Source organism: Aptenodytes forsteri, unplaced genomic scaffold, assembly GCF_000699145.1.
Source record: "Aptenodytes forsteri isolate BGI_AS27 unplaced genomic scaffold, ASM69914v1 Scaffold88, whole genome shotgun sequence".
NCBI lineage: Eukaryota > Metazoa > Chordata > Aves > Sphenisciformes > Spheniscidae > Aptenodytes > Aptenodytes forsteri.
The window spans coordinates 3228817-3250358 of NW_008795948.1; the positions used below are offsets into that span (position 1 = coordinate 3228817).

The 21542-nt window shown below is 50.4% G+C and overlaps 1 protein-coding gene across 1 annotated transcript in view; it reads right to left on the reverse strand.

Moving 5' to 3' along the window:
* Positions 1 to 9460: 9460 nt before the first annotated feature.
* Positions 9461 to 21542, reverse strand: part of NAT8L (N-acetyltransferase 8 like) — a 29671-nt gene continuing 17589 nt past the window's right edge. The window contains exon 3 of the mRNA XM_009285403.1: positions 9461 to 10645. Coding sequence (XP_009283678.1) covers positions 10278 to 10645 — 368 coding nt within the window. The 3' untranslated portion in view covers positions 9461 to 10277. The remainder of the gene's footprint in view (positions 10646 to 21542) is intronic.

Sequence of the window (21542 nt, forward strand, 5' to 3'; positions counted from 1 at the left end):
ACTGCTGCAAGTGCATCATATCCCAAGTATACCCTGCTTGACATACTCAGAATACACCTAAGCCTGTAGTAAAACACAACCATAAGGCATAGGGTCACATAATCCTCCTTGCTGCTGATCAGCTCTTGCTGCTGAGATAAGCATAAGGAGGTCCAGTTTATGGCTCTTGGTGAAGCCTAGATATGAAATGACCCCAACCCCTGCAGCTGTGGGGACATGGGGAGGACTGGAGGACCCCCAGAGCTTTCCATAGCACCATTTGCTTGGCCTACCCGATAGACGAAACCTAGCCAGCAGTAAGAAGCTCCCTGGGAGGGCAGTGGGCTTGTGGTGGAGCGTGGTTGGGAACCTATGGGTGGGGACTTAACAGCTCTGTCTCTTGGCAAAAGGTGGGCCTGGACGGACGGACGGACGGATGGAAGGTAGATAGATAGGTAGGTAGATGGAACATTTTGGTGGCTGTTTGGCCAAGTTAGCAGTTTTGTGGGCTTTATGTGCTCAACTGTGTTAGACCCAGGGGCTTCCCTGTCCAGCTCCAGCCCCAGCCTCCCTACTTTTCTTGTGAGAGCACCAAGCCACTGAGGGGAGACCATGGTTATGGTGGAGGGGACAGCTTGCGGTGGGTTCGCTTTGGCTTTTTAGGAGGCATTAAGGTGTACATAGCTAGTGGGTGTGCTGGGGACTCTGCAGTGGGGGGAGGGATCATGAGGTCCTGTCTCATCTAGAGCAGGAGGCACACACCTGGGGATGCAGGGCATGGGGGCAAAGTCCTTATCCCCATGAATTTTAATTTTTTATCCAAAGCAAGCCACTGTGAAGGGGAAGGAAAGGAGGCCAGGACAGGAATGTATGGCCTGTAAGTGGAGAGTCAGAGCCCAATTACCAGTTAATTGGGGTGCTTTAAAGCACACCCACAATACAGCTTCTAAAACTAACACAGCTTTTGTTGCCACTTTCCTGTTACTTCACTAAAGCAGTTTTGGGGTGGGGTTTTTTTGGTAGCTTTGGTATAAAACAAAGCTTCTGCACGTGAGTGAACTTACAGCTGTTTCCCCCTAGAACTCCCCCAAATCCCACAACACATCACTATCAGTCCCAGAGGTGTTTTATATACTCCTCCTCTGACTGAGATACTGCTATCGGGTGTCTGCACATCTGGATAAAGCAGACAAGTGATAGGGGCTGGATCCATACTGCAAAGGCGTTAACCTTATGCTCCACATCGCTGCCTGGCTGCTCAGCCAGATAAACCTGCACATCCCAAAGCCTCAGCCCGCACCACCGGGAAGGTGACAGCACCCAGTGCCCTTGCTTGGGGGTGCTGCCTGGGTGATTGCCAGAGCCAGTTTGCCAGGCTGTCCCTGAGCTGCTGGCTGGCAGGGCTCTCCTGGCAGCATTTGTAACTGCCACCAGAAACCACTTTTCAGGAATAAACAGCCCCAGAGGCCATTTCAGCAGCAATCAGTTTATTCTAACTGTACCTAATTGGACTGAAGGCTGGAGCCCCATCTCCCCTCCCCACATTGGAGGTCAGTGCTTCCCTGCCTCACAGAGATGCTCAAAGAGGTGGTCAGAAACAGCCTCGTGCAGGTCTAACACCCAAACAGCAGGGAACAGCCCATTTGTGCTGATTTTTACCTAAGGATATGCAGAGGTGTAGGGGAAAAAAAGGGGCTTGTGTGGCTCAGGGAAACCCCACAGATGTATCTCCACCACGAAAATGTCCTCACTGATACCACTCACTCTATCGCTCCATGTCCTTGCTGATAGAAAAAAGATACCGCGTGGTTTTGTTTGGTCCTCTGCTCCAATGGGGCATTTCTCAGGGCTATCTCCGATCTCAGGTGGGATTTTGGGTGCAAGTGCTCAACTAGCAAACAGAGGCATGTGGCCTTGGGCAGACCTGTGCCTGGTGGCCAGGGCTGGGCAGGGTCCCACTGCGGGGCAGCGCTAGCAATGCAACGACTAGGGGTGGCTCCACATATACTACATGCAGCGCCAAGAATATTTACACTCCCGAGTGTGTTAGCATTAGTCAGTGAGCTGGAACAGCGTGGAAATATAATCCAAGGACATCCATGACACACACATAAAACTATCCCTATTTATCAATGAAAACAGGAACGAGCGGTGTTTGCCCATGCTGGAGTGGGAGCTGGAAAAGATGGAGGCACCGTCTGCACTGCGGTGTCAGTAACTCAACAGCAATACAGTTTAGGAAAAAACTGACGTAAGTTTTAGATTTTATTCATTCATACATTATTTACAGCAGTTGCTTTCATATTACAATTCTCTTTCATCTTTTCAGTTTTCACTTATAAAAAATTAACCAAATAAACCTTATATAACCAAATTTATCACAGCAGGTCTGGTTAATTTTCACAGTTACAGCGGCCATCAGGAACAGAACTTAAGTACCTACAAGTCATTCATCCAGAGCACCTCGCCCGACCCTGCCTGAGGACACCCTGCTGTCCCTTGAGAGCTGGCCGGCTCCCAGGGCTCTGCAAACAGAATATGGAGAGACCATGCCGCATCGGGATAACGCTGTGTAGGCTGGAGCTCAAATGCCTAAAGCACACCAAGGGCTAACTCGCACACCTCTTAACGCGTCCTGCCATGCTAGAGGAACTGGTTTGTATCAATACGCCTTGACAGTATGCAAACAGCTTTCCAACAGCGCTGACTGCTGCTTCCCTCCATCGGAAAATTATATTAGTTTATTCTATTTTCTGCTATTGTTGAGCCCCAGTAGTGCAGTAGCAGAGTACACTGGGGTACAAGACTGTGGCAATGAGCATCTACCTTCCCCTGCGTGACTCTGACAGCTCTTCCTTGTGTCTGTCTCTCCCACCAGGAACAGCATTCGCAATAACTCACCCTTAAAACTACGGTGAAAAACCTGCACTGCGTAAGGACTTACAACGCTGAAGAACGATTCAGGTAGAGAGATCCTACATGGCAAGTTCTCTGCCAAGGTGAAGTCCAGTCCCGGAGACCGATGGCCTTTCCTAGTACTTAATCCTGCTCCCCAGGTGCAATAGCAGCACTGACGCCAGTGTGTTCCTAATGGTATCATCTTCATTAACTATCTCCCTGTGCTCTCCCCCACGTGCTCATTTGCTTTACAGTGGTAATTATTGCTGTTTTAAAATATGTTCATATTTCTTTGAGGACTTGTAGCCACTTCCTGTTACGAAGTACAGTACATACTATGCTGAACATAGAAAACACAAGACTCATTTCACATCGGTCTTGTACAACGCTGAAGAGATGCAGAGTAAGAGGCTGTTCGGGGGAATCCCAGTTTCTAATTAGGCATGAGTTTAGCCTGTGACCCATGAACTAAAAAGCCACTGCCTTAAACATGAGCAGCTCTGGTAAGCAATTTAGCCCCAGGGTTTTTTTTTTTCAGCTGACATTGGACATTTTCCAAATGCATATCACACATCTGCTTAACACTACCAAAAAAAATATTATTTTTTTCCTTTACCTTTACCGCATTTGTCTCAAGAAGACTTTTGCTTTAATAAAATAACACAAGCACACAAACTGCTTAAAGCTAACGGCCCAGCACAATCATAAGTACAACTCACAAAGCAACGGATGCTTTGTTAAACCTAATTATATTTTAAAAAAAGCAAATATACATATTACAAGCCAAAAGGACTAAGGTTTGGAGAAAAAGAAATTGAAAACAACGTTAGCTATATGTTCATTACGCTTACATAGCAGTAGCTGCTTCTGCATTCAAACGTGTTACTTGTAAATAAATTTACAGTTGCATTACGTATTTGTTATGCTCTTGGTCTCAGTAAGTCCATCTTCTACTATTTAGATGTTAAAAGCATATTCCCTCCCGCAGCTGACCATCGTGTAATACAAAGACAGCACTGAACAGCAATTTTAAACAGTGATCAAACTCCAAATGCTGACTTAGAGCTCGTTGTTTTAAATGATACTGTGTTTTAACTGAACCCTCTGTTATTCAAATTATTCTCTTATTTTCAGTGAAAGGTACTCCAAATGACCGTTCAGGTAGCAGTTTTTCAGTGGGAGATAAGCATAATCTCCGTGCATAGTCTCTATTACTGAGGGATACAAGAGCACACCATTTTTTTGCTCAAGATTCTGTGTGGATCTATTTTGAGGGAGAAAAAAAAGAGAAAACTATCCTTTTGCATGTTAAAGCTTATTTAACAGTTTGCATCCCTTCGTTTTCTTTACGTGGTACAGTATATTCTACCACAAGACTCCAGTAGGCATGGAATTAAAATGCCTTTATTAAGCTTTAAATAGAGTGCATACCAACAGCATCATACTAGCGCTAATGAAACACAGGCTCCCAGCACACTGAAAATGAGATTGTTAATTCAGAGGTAACCAGAGCTGGTTCCCGCCCTTGTGTGTTTGGCAATTCGGAAATCCCTGCAGTCAGTCTCTATCCATTTGCACCTCGGCCAGCAAATCTGGCAAATTAAACAGCAGCAGACCTGCATCACGGACGGATACGGTTCAGTGAGCAATGGGCAGCAGCAACGATCGTGACGAGGTTTTGTAAAACCACAGTTCCCTTGGGAATTCTGACCACGGGACTTTCTGTTCTTGCCCTCCAGGGCCTTATCCTGCTTTCCCCGGCACTGAGGTGCAGTTTGCCACAGAAAGGAAGGGGCCTGATTCCCCCCCCCAGGCACTGAGCACTTTCTGCTCCTGCTGCAGGTGTGCGGCACTGGGACCCCAACAGGCACATCTGAACCCCAGCAGCCACCTGCCAACTCTTAGTCCTGCTCCTCCTACACAGGGGCTATTAAATTCAGATGTCATGACATAAAATACCACCCCCATTTCACATGGGGATGAACGCAGAGAGGAAATGACTGTCCAGGTCCCAGCCCTGGGGACAGACATCCCCAGGGTCATTTATCCCCTGCATTCGCTGAAGGGCGATGAAAGAAGTCAAGATGCAGAGCTGGCCCTTGGGGTTTTAAGGATTTAGGTGCATCCATCCTGTACATAGCGGAAGAGGAATGACTTGTGCCCTGCGGGCTGTGATGCTGGCTTTAGGTGCACAACTACCTCTGCAGCATCGCAAATGCTGGTCCTGCTTCCACGCCACCCCCATTGCACACTGCCTGCAACGACCAACCAGCTCAACGCTGCGGTGCTACCACACCTCAGACCCCAAGGGCACAGAGCATCCTTGGAGTCTCCTTATAAAACCGTTAAACTCGTCTTGCTTCTGACAAACATCTTTTAAAACAAGCCTGCTTCTCCCTGACAGGGTTGACTACACTGCCAGCTATCTCCTTCCATGATGGCCAGCCTGAAAAGCCCCGCAGCCAAGGTACCCCATGGCTGTGCATCTCTCCTCCCCGAGCGGGCAGTGCCTCGCAGCAGCCCTGACCCCCCCCCCCCCCCGCCCCCCCCCCCCGTCCCCCCCCCCCCCGGTTGCTCCCTGAGCCGTGCGCGCCAGAGAGATGGGAGCGGATGGACCGTGCAGGCAAGAGCCCAGCTCCTGACACTCAGTCTTGGGCGTGGGTACAGTCTGCAGCACGCCTGGGGAGAGGTAAAGGCTTGCTCAGAAATACTGTCCCACATACCGCACGGTAACAGTGAGGTAGGGGAAAAGAACAGCTTTCAACAGATGACAGTGCCCCAAACTTTTCTGCAGCAAGAAGCGCTGCAAAGGGCATCTCCCAGCAGAGATGAATTACAGCTGCCATTTCTAAGCATCTTGCAGGTGCTGTCTGCTTCACGGAGGGAAAACACACCGTGATTTTACAACAAATACCAGTTCAAGGGTTTCAAGTAAGATTAGAAACCACTTCCCCTGCTCCTTTGATTGCTCAGCATTATTGGCCTGGGACCGTTCAAGGGCCAAGCTTCCCACAGAGCTTATTGCCAAGTATTATGTGTGCTTGAGATGCCAGTTTGCTCAGGATGCGCAGGGCATGCCCACTCGCTCCACAGGGAATTGCCCAGGCTGTGCCAGAGGGCCGGGGCAGCCTCGAGGCTATGGACCTCAGCCACGGCAATGCAAAGTTCCCCCCCCCCCCCTTTTTTTTTCTTTTTGGTAGTTTTTTTAAGGGAGACCCCTACATGGACATCACACCCTGACCCTGTAAGGTGCCTTCCCCAGTGAGCAAGGGCTCTGCCCTTGTCCCCTCTGAGCAGAGAACACTCAAGCAGTGCCCACTGCACATGGACTAGCAGAAAAAGCCACGATGCTAAGGAGAGAGCTGCCAGGCGAGGAAACGGCATCCTCAGTGCCATGACATAGCACACAGTGCAAGGGCAGTGGGCTGCGACAGCCCACATGCACAGCAAAGTAAAAGCAGGCACCTGGCACAGCCGGGGGAGGTTCCTTCACATCTCCAATACATCCTTCCACCTAAATCTGAAGCAGTCCTCCTAGCCATCACATTTACTAACTGAGGCTAAGACCCAAGAGATGCTCCACTCTTCCCCACACTCCAGCTAGAAGCATCCTTGGAAGGAGAAACCAAAATAAATTGGGAGCATCCCCTGCCATCTCATACTGATTGGAGTCTCTGTTAGAATTAGACTTGACAACTGGCAATAGGCTCTCAACGGGTTTCTGGCAGTAGGTCCAGACCACAAGTTCTTCTGCTCAGGACCAAACCCACAACCATCTTGTGCTGCTCTGCACCACTCAGATGCTGAACTGGGATGGGAGCAGTCAGGAGGTGACGCTCAAGCCTGGAGAAAGGGGGATGGTGGTGGTCCCAATGCAGGGCTGTGCCAACCATGGCTATCTGGTGCAGAAGCAAGAAGCTCCCCAAGGGGGGCTGCAAAACCACTACTGGGGGGCACAAATGATGAGCTGTGGGATCTTACTTCCATGCAACGCTGTTTAAACCAGCGCACCCTGAAAGGCACGGTGGATGGATGGATCCACCAAAGGCAGTTCAGCCTCAACACGTCACCCTGTGAATCACACCATGGTCTACCAGCACGCTGGCCCAGGCAGTGAGGGCAAGGCAGGCCAGACCCTGGGGAGGGCAGCAGGTGAGCCCGGCATGGTCTGGAGCCCAGGGGCCATGCCGAGCAGCGGGAAGAGGCTTTCTGGCTCCAGAGCTTAGCCCAAGCTATCACATGAATATTCCATGAATGCAGATGAAACGACAGTATCGCTTCATGCTTTTAAGCCCAACGTTGTCTAATCCTATTCAGAGCAGCTCTGGGTGGGAAAGCAGCAGCAATACCGGAGGTCCTGTACCCCCGTCCCACTGCTGCTACCAGGGATGCAGCTCTGGCAGCCACATGGGCTTCCCAATAAAAAACAGGGCTGGGATCAGCGGTGTTTCACCCGCCAGCCCTCTCCATCTTCCGAGGAAAGCAAAACCCAGCCTATTTGGCAGCCAGCCCTTTCCTTCAGAAACGAGCTGTCCCGGCTGGAGAGCTGGGAGCAACCAGCTGGATTTTTTCCAAAGAGCCCAGTCACAAAGCAACTGGCAGGAGTGTTAAGGGAAGAAATTTGCTCGGCAGCTACCGGCCAAGTGGCAATGACTCAATCCTTATCGGTTCATCTCCGGCAGCCGGCGTGCCTGGGGAGGAATGCAGACAGCACCCCGAAAGCTGCACCTTTCCAAAGCACCTCTTTCCCAGGCAACTCAACAGGTATTATGATCAGATACTGTAATATCATCAGTTAAGGTTTACATGTTTTTAAAGAAAATACTGGTAACCTGATGGTACTTTTGCATCTGTGGGATCTGGTGGGATTTATTCCAGGTTTGGCTTTTCTGACAGGATGTGGAGTTTTATTACAAAGGCACAGGTATCAAATAAAACCAGCAACATTCTTTTAATTAAATATCCCAATAAAAAAATTAACACTCAATTTAGGCTTTACGTATTCCCCCCTTATTAAGAGACTAGTTTTGGTTTTTTTCCCCTCTGGAAAAGTTTTAGTGCAGTGATTATATAGCAACAGAAAAATAAACTTAAAAAGGCACAAACTGTTTTGTGTTTTTTTTTTCTTTCAACTTTTGCTAACACTTTATATTTGTCTATTTTACTTCGGTTAATAAATCACTGAATGCAGCAAGAAAATATTCTGCCAATTTCTGTACACTATACAAAAACCCCTACCAACAGTACATTATTTGAGCTTCAGGAGAAATGTACAGCATAGAAAGACTTTTAAAAATATAGTGCCCCATACAGAAATTTTGTTAATTAAACTCACGGTCTCTTGCTACAGTGCCCTTCACCATCCTCATTTTCCCCCCCTTATTGCTGGGACACACACTGGGACTCTTCTGCCCCTCCGGCTCCTTACAGGCTGGACCGAGCCTGAGCCCAGCACCGAGAGCTCTACCGGGGTTGTGCCAAACGGCTCCTCCATCCCCGACATCGGTGCCCGGCCCACGGCCCCAGCGGGGATGGGGTGAGCCCCCTCCCTGCTGAGCTCATTCAGCACTGCTGGCCACGTCTCAGTGCTGGGAAAGCATTCGGCCGGAGAGGAAAGGGCAGCTCTTGGTTCGAGCGAGACGCAGGCAGCATCCCACGTGTGGGTCCATGCTGCCTGCCCCCCTGCCCGCCCCACGGCTCCTCTCCTCTCCGCGCGCCCCACGCTGCCTCCCTTCTGGGGCTCTCCCGCTGATGCTGCCATTGTGTTTGCAAGTGCAAGCGTGGTTAACACATGCTCTACCCTTTCATCAAGTTCATCATGATAGGTGTTGGGTTTTTTTTTTTTCCCCCCACACACGCATAATACTTCATAAAATAGTAAGGTTTTTTTTTTCCCCAGGAACTAAATTAAAGATGTTTTCCCTTTAAATGTATTAACAGAGCTGAACTCCTCCACCCACCCCAAATTAAGTGCAGCCAGAAATGGTTTTCTTTGTACTTCTGATACCACGTTTTAAAAATTAAAACCTACCCATCTTTTTTTTTCCCCAAGACGTAATTCATGCAAAGTTGCTATTTGTTTAAATAAGTTATAAAAGTTGATATCTCAGGCTAGAAGAAGCTGTAGTCTTGGTTATTCTTTAGTTGGCAGGCACTGTACATACATACTGGGTACAGACACATGCCGAATCTGCTTTTGCATTGCTTTTTGCATTGTACAATTCACAAATCTGACATCATTAAAGCAGTTAATTACCTTTGATGGAAGGCTGCAGTGAGGCCATCTACATTTATCAAACAAGCAGCTGGTTAAGAGAATAAGTATGCTCCCACCCCGGCGCTCCCCAAAATGCTATTATCTGTCACACGTTGCTTCTCTGAAGTGGTTAGATTTGGTGCGCACATTAATGTGCAAATGTGTTGCCATAGGAACTGCAGCCTCCATTACGCCTCAATGACACCATTCAGCAAAAGCCAAAACTAAAAATAACAACAACAACAAAAAACCCCTTAAAAAGAAAATAAAAACAAACAAACAAAAAACCCCAAAAGGCAGCAAAGAGAAAGTCCAACGCACATGCGGAGTCTGGCCCAGGACTGCAGGCTACGTGTGGCTACAGAACAGCGCAGGAGAGATTTAGGTTTGATCTTAAACTTCACGCTATGGAACAATGGGGCTCAGAGTTCAGCCGGTCCAAGTCTGTGCTGGCTTAGGAAGGAGGGTGGGAATGGAGCGGAGTCGTGGTTACCGGATGCACCCAGGGTCTCTCAGACATTTGGCAGAATGAGGCACATCCAAAAAAAGTGCAACACCAGTGCCGTGGCGGCAGTGCGATGTGTTTGAGTGCGTGCACGCGCTTTCCTCTTCATGCATTGTAGCAAGCGGGTTGGGGCGGGGGTTTTTTGCCCCCCACCTTTTCTTTGAAAACTATTAACCAGTAAATAACGGTAAGACGAATGCATATTCTACTTACTGGTGCATGAAATACTGAAAACTGCATTCAAGTAATATTTCTGCACTATTATGAATGCATCACTATGTTATCTTACATTTGGAAAAGGAGAAGACTATGTACACCAGAGCAGTGGTACTATTTTGCAGTTAAAGTTTCTGTGCTTTACGGAGGTACCTGGGAAGGAGAGGCCGCTGCTCCGCTCCGCTCTGCCCCACCAGGTCGCAGGACTCCCAGCGCCACCACCTACAGCATGCGAGGAAGGAGCGCTGCTCGGCCGGACGATCAAGCTGCACGGAGCAAACCAAAAGATGACATGAGGGAACAAAAACTCAACCCAAAATTGGCAAATCAACAGTGACGAGAAATAGAAGGGCAATTTATTATTTTTGAAGGGGGAGGAGGGAAAAAAAAAAATATTTTTTTTTGTTTGGTTGGTTGGGTTTTTTATTCTTCCCGCAGCTGCAGGCGGTAGCGGTGGTAGCGGAGCTGGAAAAACATTCTCTCCAGTAAGGAGCGCGTCATCCCCGGCAGGGCGTAATGTTCGACGACACCCACGTGCTTGAACCCCAAGGACTCGTAGAGCTTGTGGGCTGCCATCTTCACAGCCGTGGTTCCCAGCACGACAGAGGAGTAGTTGTTGAGCACAGCAAACTCCAGCACTTTGCGGCCCAGGGCCTTGGCGATCCCTTTGCCGCGGTAGTTGGAGTCGACGGACATGCGGCGCAGCTCCACCGTGTTGTCCTCCTCGTTGCCCCGCGCCGCCACGATCCCCACCACGTTGCCGTCCAGGACGGCGACCCAGAAGCAGGAGCCTGCGGGAGATAAAGCAGCACATGTAGCTGCCGGCCACCTCGGACAGGCAAAACGGGCAAGGCACCCGCTTATGAACACGCCGATGGGAGCCAGGCTTGGGGTCAGAAATCACCTCTCTGTCACACGTGGGGACTAACGATCTCCATAAATAAGGACCAAATTTTCTTTTCCCTTGACACTGTGAAGGGAATATTGTTTTCCAGAGGAGTAACGCACAGGAAAGTCACTACGAACCAAAACGTGAGATTCCTAGGGACCAAGTGTTACAAACTGCATTTGGCTGCCATCACAGACAGGTAACGATCCTCAGCTCATGGTGGCACGTGATGGGTAACTTCTGACTCGCACACAGTCACGCTCTCCTGTCCCACCACTAACTTCACTGCAGTGAGTCCTGGATCCCTCCCAGCCCAGCACAACCCATTTTTGCCTGCTCGCTGCATCCCACCCCAAGACCCGGCAGCAGTGCAGGCAGCCCCTTGTATGCTTTGCTGCCAAACTCCTCCTCTACTAGGAGCCACACTTTCCAGAGGCTCTCGTCTCCAGGCGAACAGCTCGCCTGCAGCGCAGGCAGTGCATGACTGGGCTCATCAGCTGAGAGCCACCGATGTGCTCTGGGCAGACCTGTGGCCTCCAAAGTGAGCAGGACCGGCCGCACACAGGCAGGGAGCCCATGGAGGAGCGGCACAGCGTAGTGCACAAAGCATCTGTGGTGATTGGGGAGGGCAGGATCTGACCCAGATGCCAGTGAGGGGAGGGAAAGGCTGAGCCCCTTTCCCTGGTGCTGTGGTGAGAGGCAGGGAGCCAGCTCAGAGCAGGACGGGAGCCCCTGTGCCAGGGCATAGCAGGCAGGGGTTGGATACATGGAGGTGGTGGAGCCTCCCTAGGTCTGAGAAACCTGTGCCTGCTGTGGGCCAGACACCCAGCCACGGTCCCAACCTCTTGTTGGGACTCATTAGGATGTTGCTTTTTGGGTACAATGCAAGAGCAGCCCTGATGGCCCAGGGGTCCCAGGGAAGGGGGCAACGACACCCAGCCCCGGGCACCCGGGCACTGGTGCAGCTGTTTCCCCTCCTCAAATCTCAGCACCTTCCCACCACTGCAAACAGCATGCAAAGGAGCATGGAAAACACTCTGGAAGAGAGATGCCATGGGAAAGGCAATCCACTGCAGAGAAATTGCTGCAAGTCCCCAGGGAGCAGAGGAAGACTATCCCTCTTCCCCAGGGACACCTTGCCCTCAGACAGCACCCAAAGCTTGTTCACAGCCATGACTGCAGCCTTGCCAGATGAACAGGGCTTGCTGCTGCACCCTGAGGGGAGCTGGAGAGCTGTGAGCACTGCTCCGCGCGTGCAGGGACAGCACGAGGACCTGGCCTCCCTGCAGCAGCATCCTGCCACCCCCTTCTCCAACCCATGAGGCCTGGCTCGTTTCTGACCTCCCTTCATGCACATCTGGATATGTAAGCGCATCCTCCTCTTGTGGACTTCAGGGTCTCAGTGCAGAACTTGCCTAAGAGTTTCAAACAGAAAATCCAAACTGGGCAGCAAGATGAGAAACTAGGATCACAAAAGCCAGCGAAGCATGAACAGGGGAAAACGCCACATACACATGCCAGAAAGATCATCTCCTGTGCACAGCCAAGATCAGGCTCACCCACCCCTTTTTCCCCCTGCAATTTGGGGTGCTCATGGCCAGATCCCCCCCTTGCTTTGGAGCTCCTGCTCCTCCTCTGCTGGTGAGTGCCAGACGAGAGCATCTTGTGAGCTGGAAACAAGGTGCTCAAGCAACTCGGGCCAAAACCATGTAGAGTTTCAGTGAACAAAATCAGCCCATCCTTAATTGCACCCCGGCACCAGTCAGCTGGCAGTGCTGCTCCAGGAATGAGGACACAGCTTAATGAGCAGGCTGTGCTTTTGGGGGTGCAGGGGGTCAGCACTGCCGCTCTGCAATGGGGCTGAAGGCTTGGTAGGGTAGATGCTGCCTTCAAGAGGGCAAAGCAAAACCCATCTAATCAAAGCCCAGCAGCCAGAAGGGCACCCAGTCAGGCTCGGGGCAAGCACCCCAGGGTCCCAAGCGCTCCGACCACAGCCCCAGTTATGAAGCTCAAATAAAACTGGACCTCACTGGAGAGAGGTACCGATATCATCCCATCCCACTGCTCGTAACGGCCAACAAACATTCAAGCCGATGCAATTAGAAACTGCTGTAACTCTGGAGTTACAGCAGCCCCTCCAGCAAGGGGACTTAAAAAAACCCAAACACCCTCAAAAGAAATTCAAGTGACGCATTACTCAGGTCTTAACTAGAGATCTTCACAGAAAATCCTGGTGAAAGAAGTGTCTTGAATTGAACTGAAGAGACCAATGTTGTCAGCACAGGGCAACTGCAACCTTAGCTTGATTATTGCTCAATTAACACCCAACAAAGCCACTATTCAACTACAGCAGCTAACAAGGGGCACTGACAGGTCTCTCGCTAAGGACTTTCAGTGCTCAGGAGGAACATGGCTTCACCAAGAGGAAGAGGATCCCATCGCAGGAGAAACCCCTGGGGTGCTGTGACCTGCCGCAGGCGGTGGCCTTCTCCTTCCCCAGCGCTAAGCAGAAGGAAACCTGACCTGCGCAGCAGCTCCATCTTTAGCATCAACCCTGCCAACTGCCCCGACCCAAACGCATGGCACATCTCCATAAGGACCAGCATTAAACAGCCCGGGTGGCTGCTTAGGGGCGCACGGCACCGCTCCCCCTGCAAAATGGGGTAGGGGGGGAAATGAATAAGGCAACTCAGCGTCCTTCATTACTGGAGGAGAGCAAAGCATGGGGCAGCATGAGGTGCCTCCCTGGCTGCTGCCCATGGGACAAATACACCTTGCGACTCGGTGAAGCCATCAGAAAAAGACAGCTGAGGTCTTCCACGCTTCCCCATAGCACAGCCCAGCTGCCGAGGAAACAAACAAAGGTATGAGGGTACAAACGAAGCGTGGGGGGACCAGCCCAGGTTAAACCCAGCACACCAGGCTCGTCCCTGCCTCCAGAGCGACACGCAGCTCCAGCGACGCTCACTTTTGTTCCCACTGCGAGCAAGTCATTACACTGTCGCTATCTAGGTCAACAGCTAATTTTTAAAACACCGGGACCCATCTTGACCCATTTATCACGAGCAGTTAAGATGTCTCTCCTCCACTGCCGCGTTGACAGTGCGGCTTGTTCCCCTGCATTCACCTGGATCTCAAAATGTAATTTATCTAGACATGACCCCAGACGAAGACCTACAAGTGCTGAAACACAGCCGCTGCCTTCCCTCCGAATACAAATCGCAGGGCTGAGACCTCACTGCTCTCTGCTCCGCAGCCTTGTTCTTAAACCACTCGTCACATGGCAGCTCTGCCCAATGCACACCCCAGCCCATCCATCACGCCTGTGGCTGCACGGCAAGCACACCATGAAATTGGGGCCATGGTGATCCTCACCCCTACATGCACAGTCACCAATTTCAGCTCCCGTGGCATAGCCCGAAAAGCAGATTCATGAGTCCCCCCACATCCAGGGAGCAGAGATGAGAAACAACTCCTGGGGATGCTCCCCTGGGGGCACGTGGTGCTGTCCCCTAGCACCCACCTGGTCCCGAGGCAGCCCCAGAAAGTGCCACAAAGGAGCCAGCGACTGACGCCCACTGCGCCACAGCCGGTGGCACAGTCACCATGTCCCTGTCACCCAGCCCTATGTGTGGCAACTCCTCCTGGAGCTGCTTCTTCAGCAAGACTGGCTCGTCTTCCTCAAACCAGAGATACCAACCTAGGTTCCTCTCGGCTCAAGGTTACACGATTACTTCCCTGATTGCTTCCCACTTTTATTCCTGATTTTCCCTTTTTAGCAAGCACCTCTCCTCTGTGCCCACCAAGCCTGAGAGGCTGCTAAAGCTCAACCAGTAACATGCTTCCCACCTTTGTAAAACAGCACGTTTCCAGTATTTTTAGGTCTTCTGCCTATTTAAAACCCAAATCTGGACAAGCCCACCATGGCAGAGCCCACAAGGCCTTTCACACCCCCGGCCCCCTCTGACCACCCTCCAGGATGGAGGCTGTACCCTCACACCTGGCCATCCTAGTGGGGACCGACCTGGTTGCAAGCAGCATGATGGCAAGCCTGCAGTTCTTGTTAGTTTTTACTTACAACTTTAAAGCTTAATTATAATGATTTTGAGTTCAACGTGAAAAGGAATAGTATCTGGCACATCTCCCAGTGTGTGTTGTGCACGCAACGCTTATAATTAGCAGCAGACAGGACACATCTGCTCAAACAACGCGAGTTGTATTCGGCTCTCGTTTACACCAGTGCCATCAATCCCCAAGACTTTTACCCTGCTGCCCACCCCGTGTCTGCGCCTGCTCTGAGGATCACCAGTGGCCAGATCCTTCAGCCTGCTAAAAACACCCCAAGTTTCCAAAGGTGGCTACAGGCTCAGGAGCACCTTTTACCCATGGGGTTGTCAAATCCCTCCTCCAGGGAGCTGCGTCCCATTCGGATGGGGATCTGCTACCAAAAGCTGTTTTAGGGTCCCACCACATGCTGCTGACCTTGGGCTGAGACCTTCTCTCCTCTGGGCAAACCCTCCAGTTTCAGAACAGGAACCCTGAAGGTCTTCAGTTTGTTTTTTACCTAAACTCAACATGTTTTCAGCAATCCTAGCCAGCTGCAGCTCCTCACCATATCCACTCTTCCAGCAGCATTTACTCTGGAGCAGGGTGGAAGCACCCTGGGAAAACCACCCCACACTGCCACTCCCCAGGCCTGGAGGGGTCTCCCATCTTTTCTGGACCAAGGGGATTGACTCAGAGCCTGTCTTGTTTTTGCACTTTTTCATACCTAGGATGAAATAAAATTAACTTCGTCTCACCTGTCAGTAATGAGCAACAGCCTTATTGCTCGCAGTGCTATTAATAGCAGCAGCTGACGTTTTACTCTCTCGCACTGCTATCTGAAAATAATCACTGCTGCAAAGATAAACACAAACCCTGACAGCTACAACTCTCCCTGCCCTTCAGATACTCATCTCGTGGCAGTGCCTCTGCCTTCGCTCATCTGCCTCCATCTTCTGGGGTCCCCCTGCCAACTCATCGTTACAGACATCCAAAGCCCTTCCAGTTCACCCTGCCCTAAACTCCTCTCTAGACTTTTGACCCTGCAAGAAAATCTACTCTACGGTCTGCTCTTCATGGACGTCTTGCATTTAACTCCAGCTACCCTGTGAACACCACTCTGGAGTACCGGAGGTACCTACTGTAGGCATTAGCTGTCTCCAGCCAAACACCAAGCCTCTTTGCAGCACTTGTCCCTTTCCTCCCGATCCGACTCGGCCCCTCCAGAAATTTTTTTTTACGATGAGGGTGGTGAGACACTGGAACACATTTCCCAGAGAAGCTGTGGGTGCCCCATCTTTGGAAGTGTTCAAGGTCAGGTTGGATGGGGCTTTGAGCAACCTGATCCATTGAAAGATGTCCCTGCCCGGGGCAGGGGGTTTGGATTAGATGATCTTTAAAGGTCTCTTCCAACCCAACCCATTCTATGAAAACAAAAACTTGGGATGCACACTTCTATGAAAAAAGCACAAAACGGCTGTGATGTTCGTAACAAGGAAGATGATTTTGGGTTGTTCATGCTTCACAGCAAGGTCAGACATGGTTCCTCAGCTGTCAGCATGCAGGGCCTGAAAGCACACATGATGGCAGTGTCTTTCTGCTCTAAATTTAGGGATGATTCCCAGCTTTTGAGGACCAAATGAGAGCATTCTTCTAATCCGCCCAGCCCTCTCCCCCAGCACAGGCTGCCCTCAGGCTCCACACACCGCTGTGTGCCCCACACCCTGAGGACTTCCCCAGAGTGGTGGCACCGCACTGGCTCCTCATTCTCCACCCAAAGCACCCACCACTCCTACCCAAGGAGGACATGCCATGTGATCCCCTGGCTGTGCTTGCAAGCCTCCTCTCCCACTCTCCTCCACCGTCATGAGCTGCACAGCTCTCCCCCACACAGCCAACGAGGATGGTGGGTGAAAATAAATTCATTTATTTTTGCTGTAAATTCTTCTACACCCTTTGGTGAATAAAAGGCCAGTGGGTGGATGGGTGGAAAGATTGGAGCCAAAAGCAATAGCAGAGAGTACTGCTAGAATTGAGGGGGAAAATGAGACATCAGCCTTCCCCACCAGCACGAGTCCTGCGTGATTGACTACAGCAGGCTCCCACAGCTTTCCCAAGTCCCTTAGTGCTCAAGGACCGCTACCCCAAAAACCAGAATTTAACAGTGTGCATTGCTCTGATAAAGCAAAGCTCTGTCTGCCAGGTACTTTTAAAACCCATTATTTTCCAGTAAATTCTAGTATTTCCACAGGAGCAAGCAGAGTTCTGCTGCCCAAAAATGTCCTGAACTCACACTTGGATCCTCCCCCATGCCCACACCCACGGACCGGGGCAGTGAGGGGGTTTGGGGCTGAGCCAGATAAAACCCATCCCTGCTTTCCATAGGGCTGGAGAGAGGACAGAGCAGCTCCTGCAGCCACCACCGACTGCTGGTGCTAGCTTTGCATGGGTGGGGTTGCATCCCTGCGGGAAGGCTTTTTCCTTGGAAGCTCAGCACAGGGAAAGTATGGAAACCTTGCCCAGAGGCAGGCCAGTCTCCTCCCTCTTTCTTCAAGGGTGGCACTGCTATCTCCCACAGCTGAGCTCTTACTAACTCTTTGAGGGTTATTTGTGAAATACAAATTTCCAGACAGACATGCAACTTCTCCATCCCTTCAAGCATGGACTGTGATTTTCAGTTCTGCTTTAGCATGTCACAGCAACGCAAATGTGAGCAAATCCCCTCCTGGCTCAAAGTTGCCCCAGGTGACATCCTCAGAGCATCATCCAGATGACAGGACCAAGGGAGCCGCTCAGCAGCTACCACCAGTGCCGGGAACCTGCCAGGCAAATGCCAGCTCCTCTGCATGCTAACAGCAGAGCCAGGAAAGCATCCGAGGACTGGCCACCATGAGAAAAGGAAGCTGATATCAAGAGAAACTCTGGCCAGGCCAGGTGTGAGCTCTGGGAGGGGATGGAGGCTGCCCACAGGCTCAGTGTGTGTCTTCAGGGCTTTGGTGGGAGGAGCAGTATCCTGCACAGTGCAAACCTCTCTCTCCAGCCTAGATTTTCCTCCAGGCTGCTAGGAAGGAGCAAAAGGAGGGAAAAAACCCCAAACAAATAAACGCCTAAAATCAGCCCTGTGCTTCCCATGGGACAGGACCTGCAATTGCCTGTGTTCCTTGCTCTTAATATACCTACATAAAAGCTTGCCAAAACCAACAGGCTTGCTAATCCTAGAGATCCGAATGCCCCCAAACTCCTCCCTGCGACCCGCTGACTTACTGCAGCGCAGCCCGGTGCAACACCGCCGCACAGAAATACCAGGACAGTAGAAATGCAACACGCTGTTGCATCATGAAGCTTTAAATATTTGCCCTTGGAGTCACTTGTTCAGCATCCAGTGCCATCTTTCGGTGTGATTCTGGCCAGAGCAGCAGCCCTTTCTGCCAAGCAGGAGTGGTCTGAGCAAGGCGGTACAGAGGGAACCAGGGGGTGTCCTGCAATGGACACAGTGCTGTGCAGTTGTTACTTATTTACAGATAACAGAGTAAAAAGCCCCAAAGTTCAGTGTCTCGCCTCTCCTCCTGCCAGCGCTATTTATATACGTTGCCTTAAGTGAGACAGGCCGTGTGCGGCAGCAAGTGGAGAGAGTCCCCAGCCCAAAGCTGGCTGTGACCCGGCCGTGTATTGCTGATGCTGTTTAAGTCCCTGCCCTTTTATCCCATCTGGGTTTTGAAGAGGGAGCAGAGGAACTCAGCCCTTGAGGCAACTCTCCCTCCTCCTTCCCCTCCACCCTCGGTGAAACGAGGGGCAGACCAGCCAAGTTACATCAGTGTCAAGGGAGAAAGGAGGCTCTTCTGGGGAGAGCGCGGCTGCCGTGATGTGAATGCTGCCAGAGGAGTTTGGGGTACAGACATGGCACATCAGCTGCTGCCCGGCCACAGATGCAGGCAGGGACTAACCAAGGACAGGCAACCTGCCATGGACTGCAACTGCTCAGCTAGCCGGGTTGGGGGGGGATTTATTTCTGTGTTTGTGAGGCATGGTTATCTCTCCTTACCTCCATCTTTCCCATATCTTGAGTTTCTCTCCCTTTCACCCTTCTAGTTCCCCTTGGCTTCAAGCAGGGCTGCGTAACAGCTCCAACAACTTCTGCTGATAACTCTACACTCGACTTCAGTTAAAAGGCATTCCTGGAGGGCTCCTATAAACTAGTGGCATTTCAGAGTAGTTTATGGCCATGGAAACCAGGTGAGATGTGAGAGACCCTGACTCTGACACTCCTGACACCCGTGAGCATCCCTCTACACCTGACAAGGCCCAGGTGTGGGGGAGCAAAAAATGTCAGGGGCACACAAGAATTATTCATGCATGAAATTAGAAATGCTGTGGGACCCCTTCCTTCCCATAAATAATTCCACATAACCTACCACCGCAGGATTCATTGCCCCATTATAAATAATTCCCTGCTGGAAGAGCACAGGGCAGCACATCTATATGCCGAGGGCAAGTGACACCCCTTGATTCACCTGGGCAGCAGGCAATGAGATCACCTATACAGCATGAAAAGAGATGGATGATTTGGTCCCCAGCAACCAGCTCAGCTACTTCTCCGTCTACCTTCTTTTCCATCCTTGCTACCTTTCACCTTTGTTGTTACCGAGGGCTGAAGCTACTTTAAACCATCTCAGGCAAAGCCTCCAGAGCTGCAATCAGCAGATCGGTGGAATAACAGTGACATCCAGCATCCGACCTGCAACACGGCCACAGCATGGTTCCATGCATGTTCGCTACCAGAAACACGGTGACCACAACCCACAACAGCAATGGATCTCAAACCGCCCCAGGAGACAGGAATTCAGAGGTGGCCTCTGCAGCTGATAAACCTGAGCATAAAATGAGACATGGGAGGTGAAGGAGTTTTGGACTGCAGGCAACAGCTGGCCTAAACATCTGTGCAAACCCAAAAGCATATTTGGATTCATACTGGTATATGCCGTAACGTGCCACCGCTGATAAACCTGGAGCAGCAGCACACGCTGCACAGGTGCTGGTCCCACCAGGAGGTTTTGCTGCAGCCCGGCTTTACCTTCACCTGGGGATGGAAAGGGTGGTGGGGTTGCAATTTAGAGTAACAGTACAAGAACTGACTTTCATCAGTGCCTGCTCCATGCTTCCTGATGGAGCTGGTCCATCCTGAAGAGCACCCAGCTACTTTATCACAGGTATTCTGTTTTGGGGTGTCAAAGCCCCTGGAAAACCCCTAAGATGTTGATAGCTAGCTATAGTTTACTTTCACTCTATTATTTTGACTGGAGAAGAGAAAAAACACATTCTGCAGCAAACAGACTCACAAAGTGGCCAGGTTTGGTCCTAAACAGCATCTCCTGCTGTCACTGCTGGGGATGTAACCCAGCAGGCATTTCTAATCATCTTAAAACCTTTGCTTTAAGCCTCACCCTGTTCCTCTGAAACACCTATGCGGCAGCTCCTACGCATGGACCTTACTCCTGTAAAGCTTCAGGAGGACCTAGCCTGAATGTCTGGATCAACACAAGCTGTTAGTGGCCATATCCCATGTCAGCACTTCACAGGTTAATTTTTCAAACAGGCTTCAGTCCCGCAGGGCTGGAGTGTCTCTGTGAGCGCTCGGCACATCTCAGGAACAGGCTTTTGATGAGACAGCTAGAAATCCAGGTGATGCCGCAGACAGGGTAAAGACAGCCCTTCCAGCACATTTCAGAGGGTGCTATAATAAGAAGTGCAACAGCAGGACTTTAAAAATCTTGTATCTGGCTCTTTTTGCTGGCCGTGATGCACCTTGAAAAGCAAAGACTGTAATAAAGCCAACATATAACAACCATTCAAGAAAAAGCTGCAGAAGCAGTTATGTGGGATTAGAAGTACCCTGGTTATCAGGGCATGTTTAGCCTGGTCCATCGCTCTGCCCTCCGCTATTGAAAAGAAGGACACGCTACAGAGAAAGGAGAGACAAAACCACCGATTTAGCAATTGGGATCTACCTGCTGGGTCATCAAGAGAAAGCACAGTTTGAGAAACCAGGCATTGTCTGTGGTTTTTGCATGTGAGCAATTGTTATCGATAAGCGAAGAATTAAATAGCTTAAAGGAGCGGATAAAGACTAGAATATGCAATTTTGGCCTGGCATTGTCCTCAGGGCTAACTGGATGGTGAGTCCCAGCTCAATGGAGCTGGCTCAGCAGAACGGACTGGTCTGCACAAATGGACAAAGCCAGAAAAAAGTATTTAAAGTACTTTCAGAGTAGATGTTCCCTATGCAGCCAAAATCCGCACTAAGCCTATCAACTGCAGAGTCAGACCTTAAGTGAACCAACGCTTTAGAATTTAGACTGGTTTTTAGTTAGAAGTTTAAAGGAAAAAAGCAATCAAGCCCTTCTGCCAGCTTTGCTAGCCTGCATTCTCCCAGCAACTACTCCAAAAGACGGACTTTACAATTAGCAGCTCCTCGTTAGTTAAATTAGTTTACAAGATAATATGTGTTGCTGGTTGTGCTTTAAGCCAGCTCCTTAAAAGGACACTGTTACGGCTCGGTCTCCATCTTCTACATCAATCTTTTGCTATATGGCTTCATTGCTTTCAGAAAGGTACTGAACTTGCATTACAGCACTTTCCACTTCCAAACACTGAAAAAAAATGGGAAGTCTACAATTATTGGATGGTCTAGAATTCATTATTTTCTGGCTGACTTACTTCATATGCATTACTGTAAAAAGGCACTGAACAATAATCAT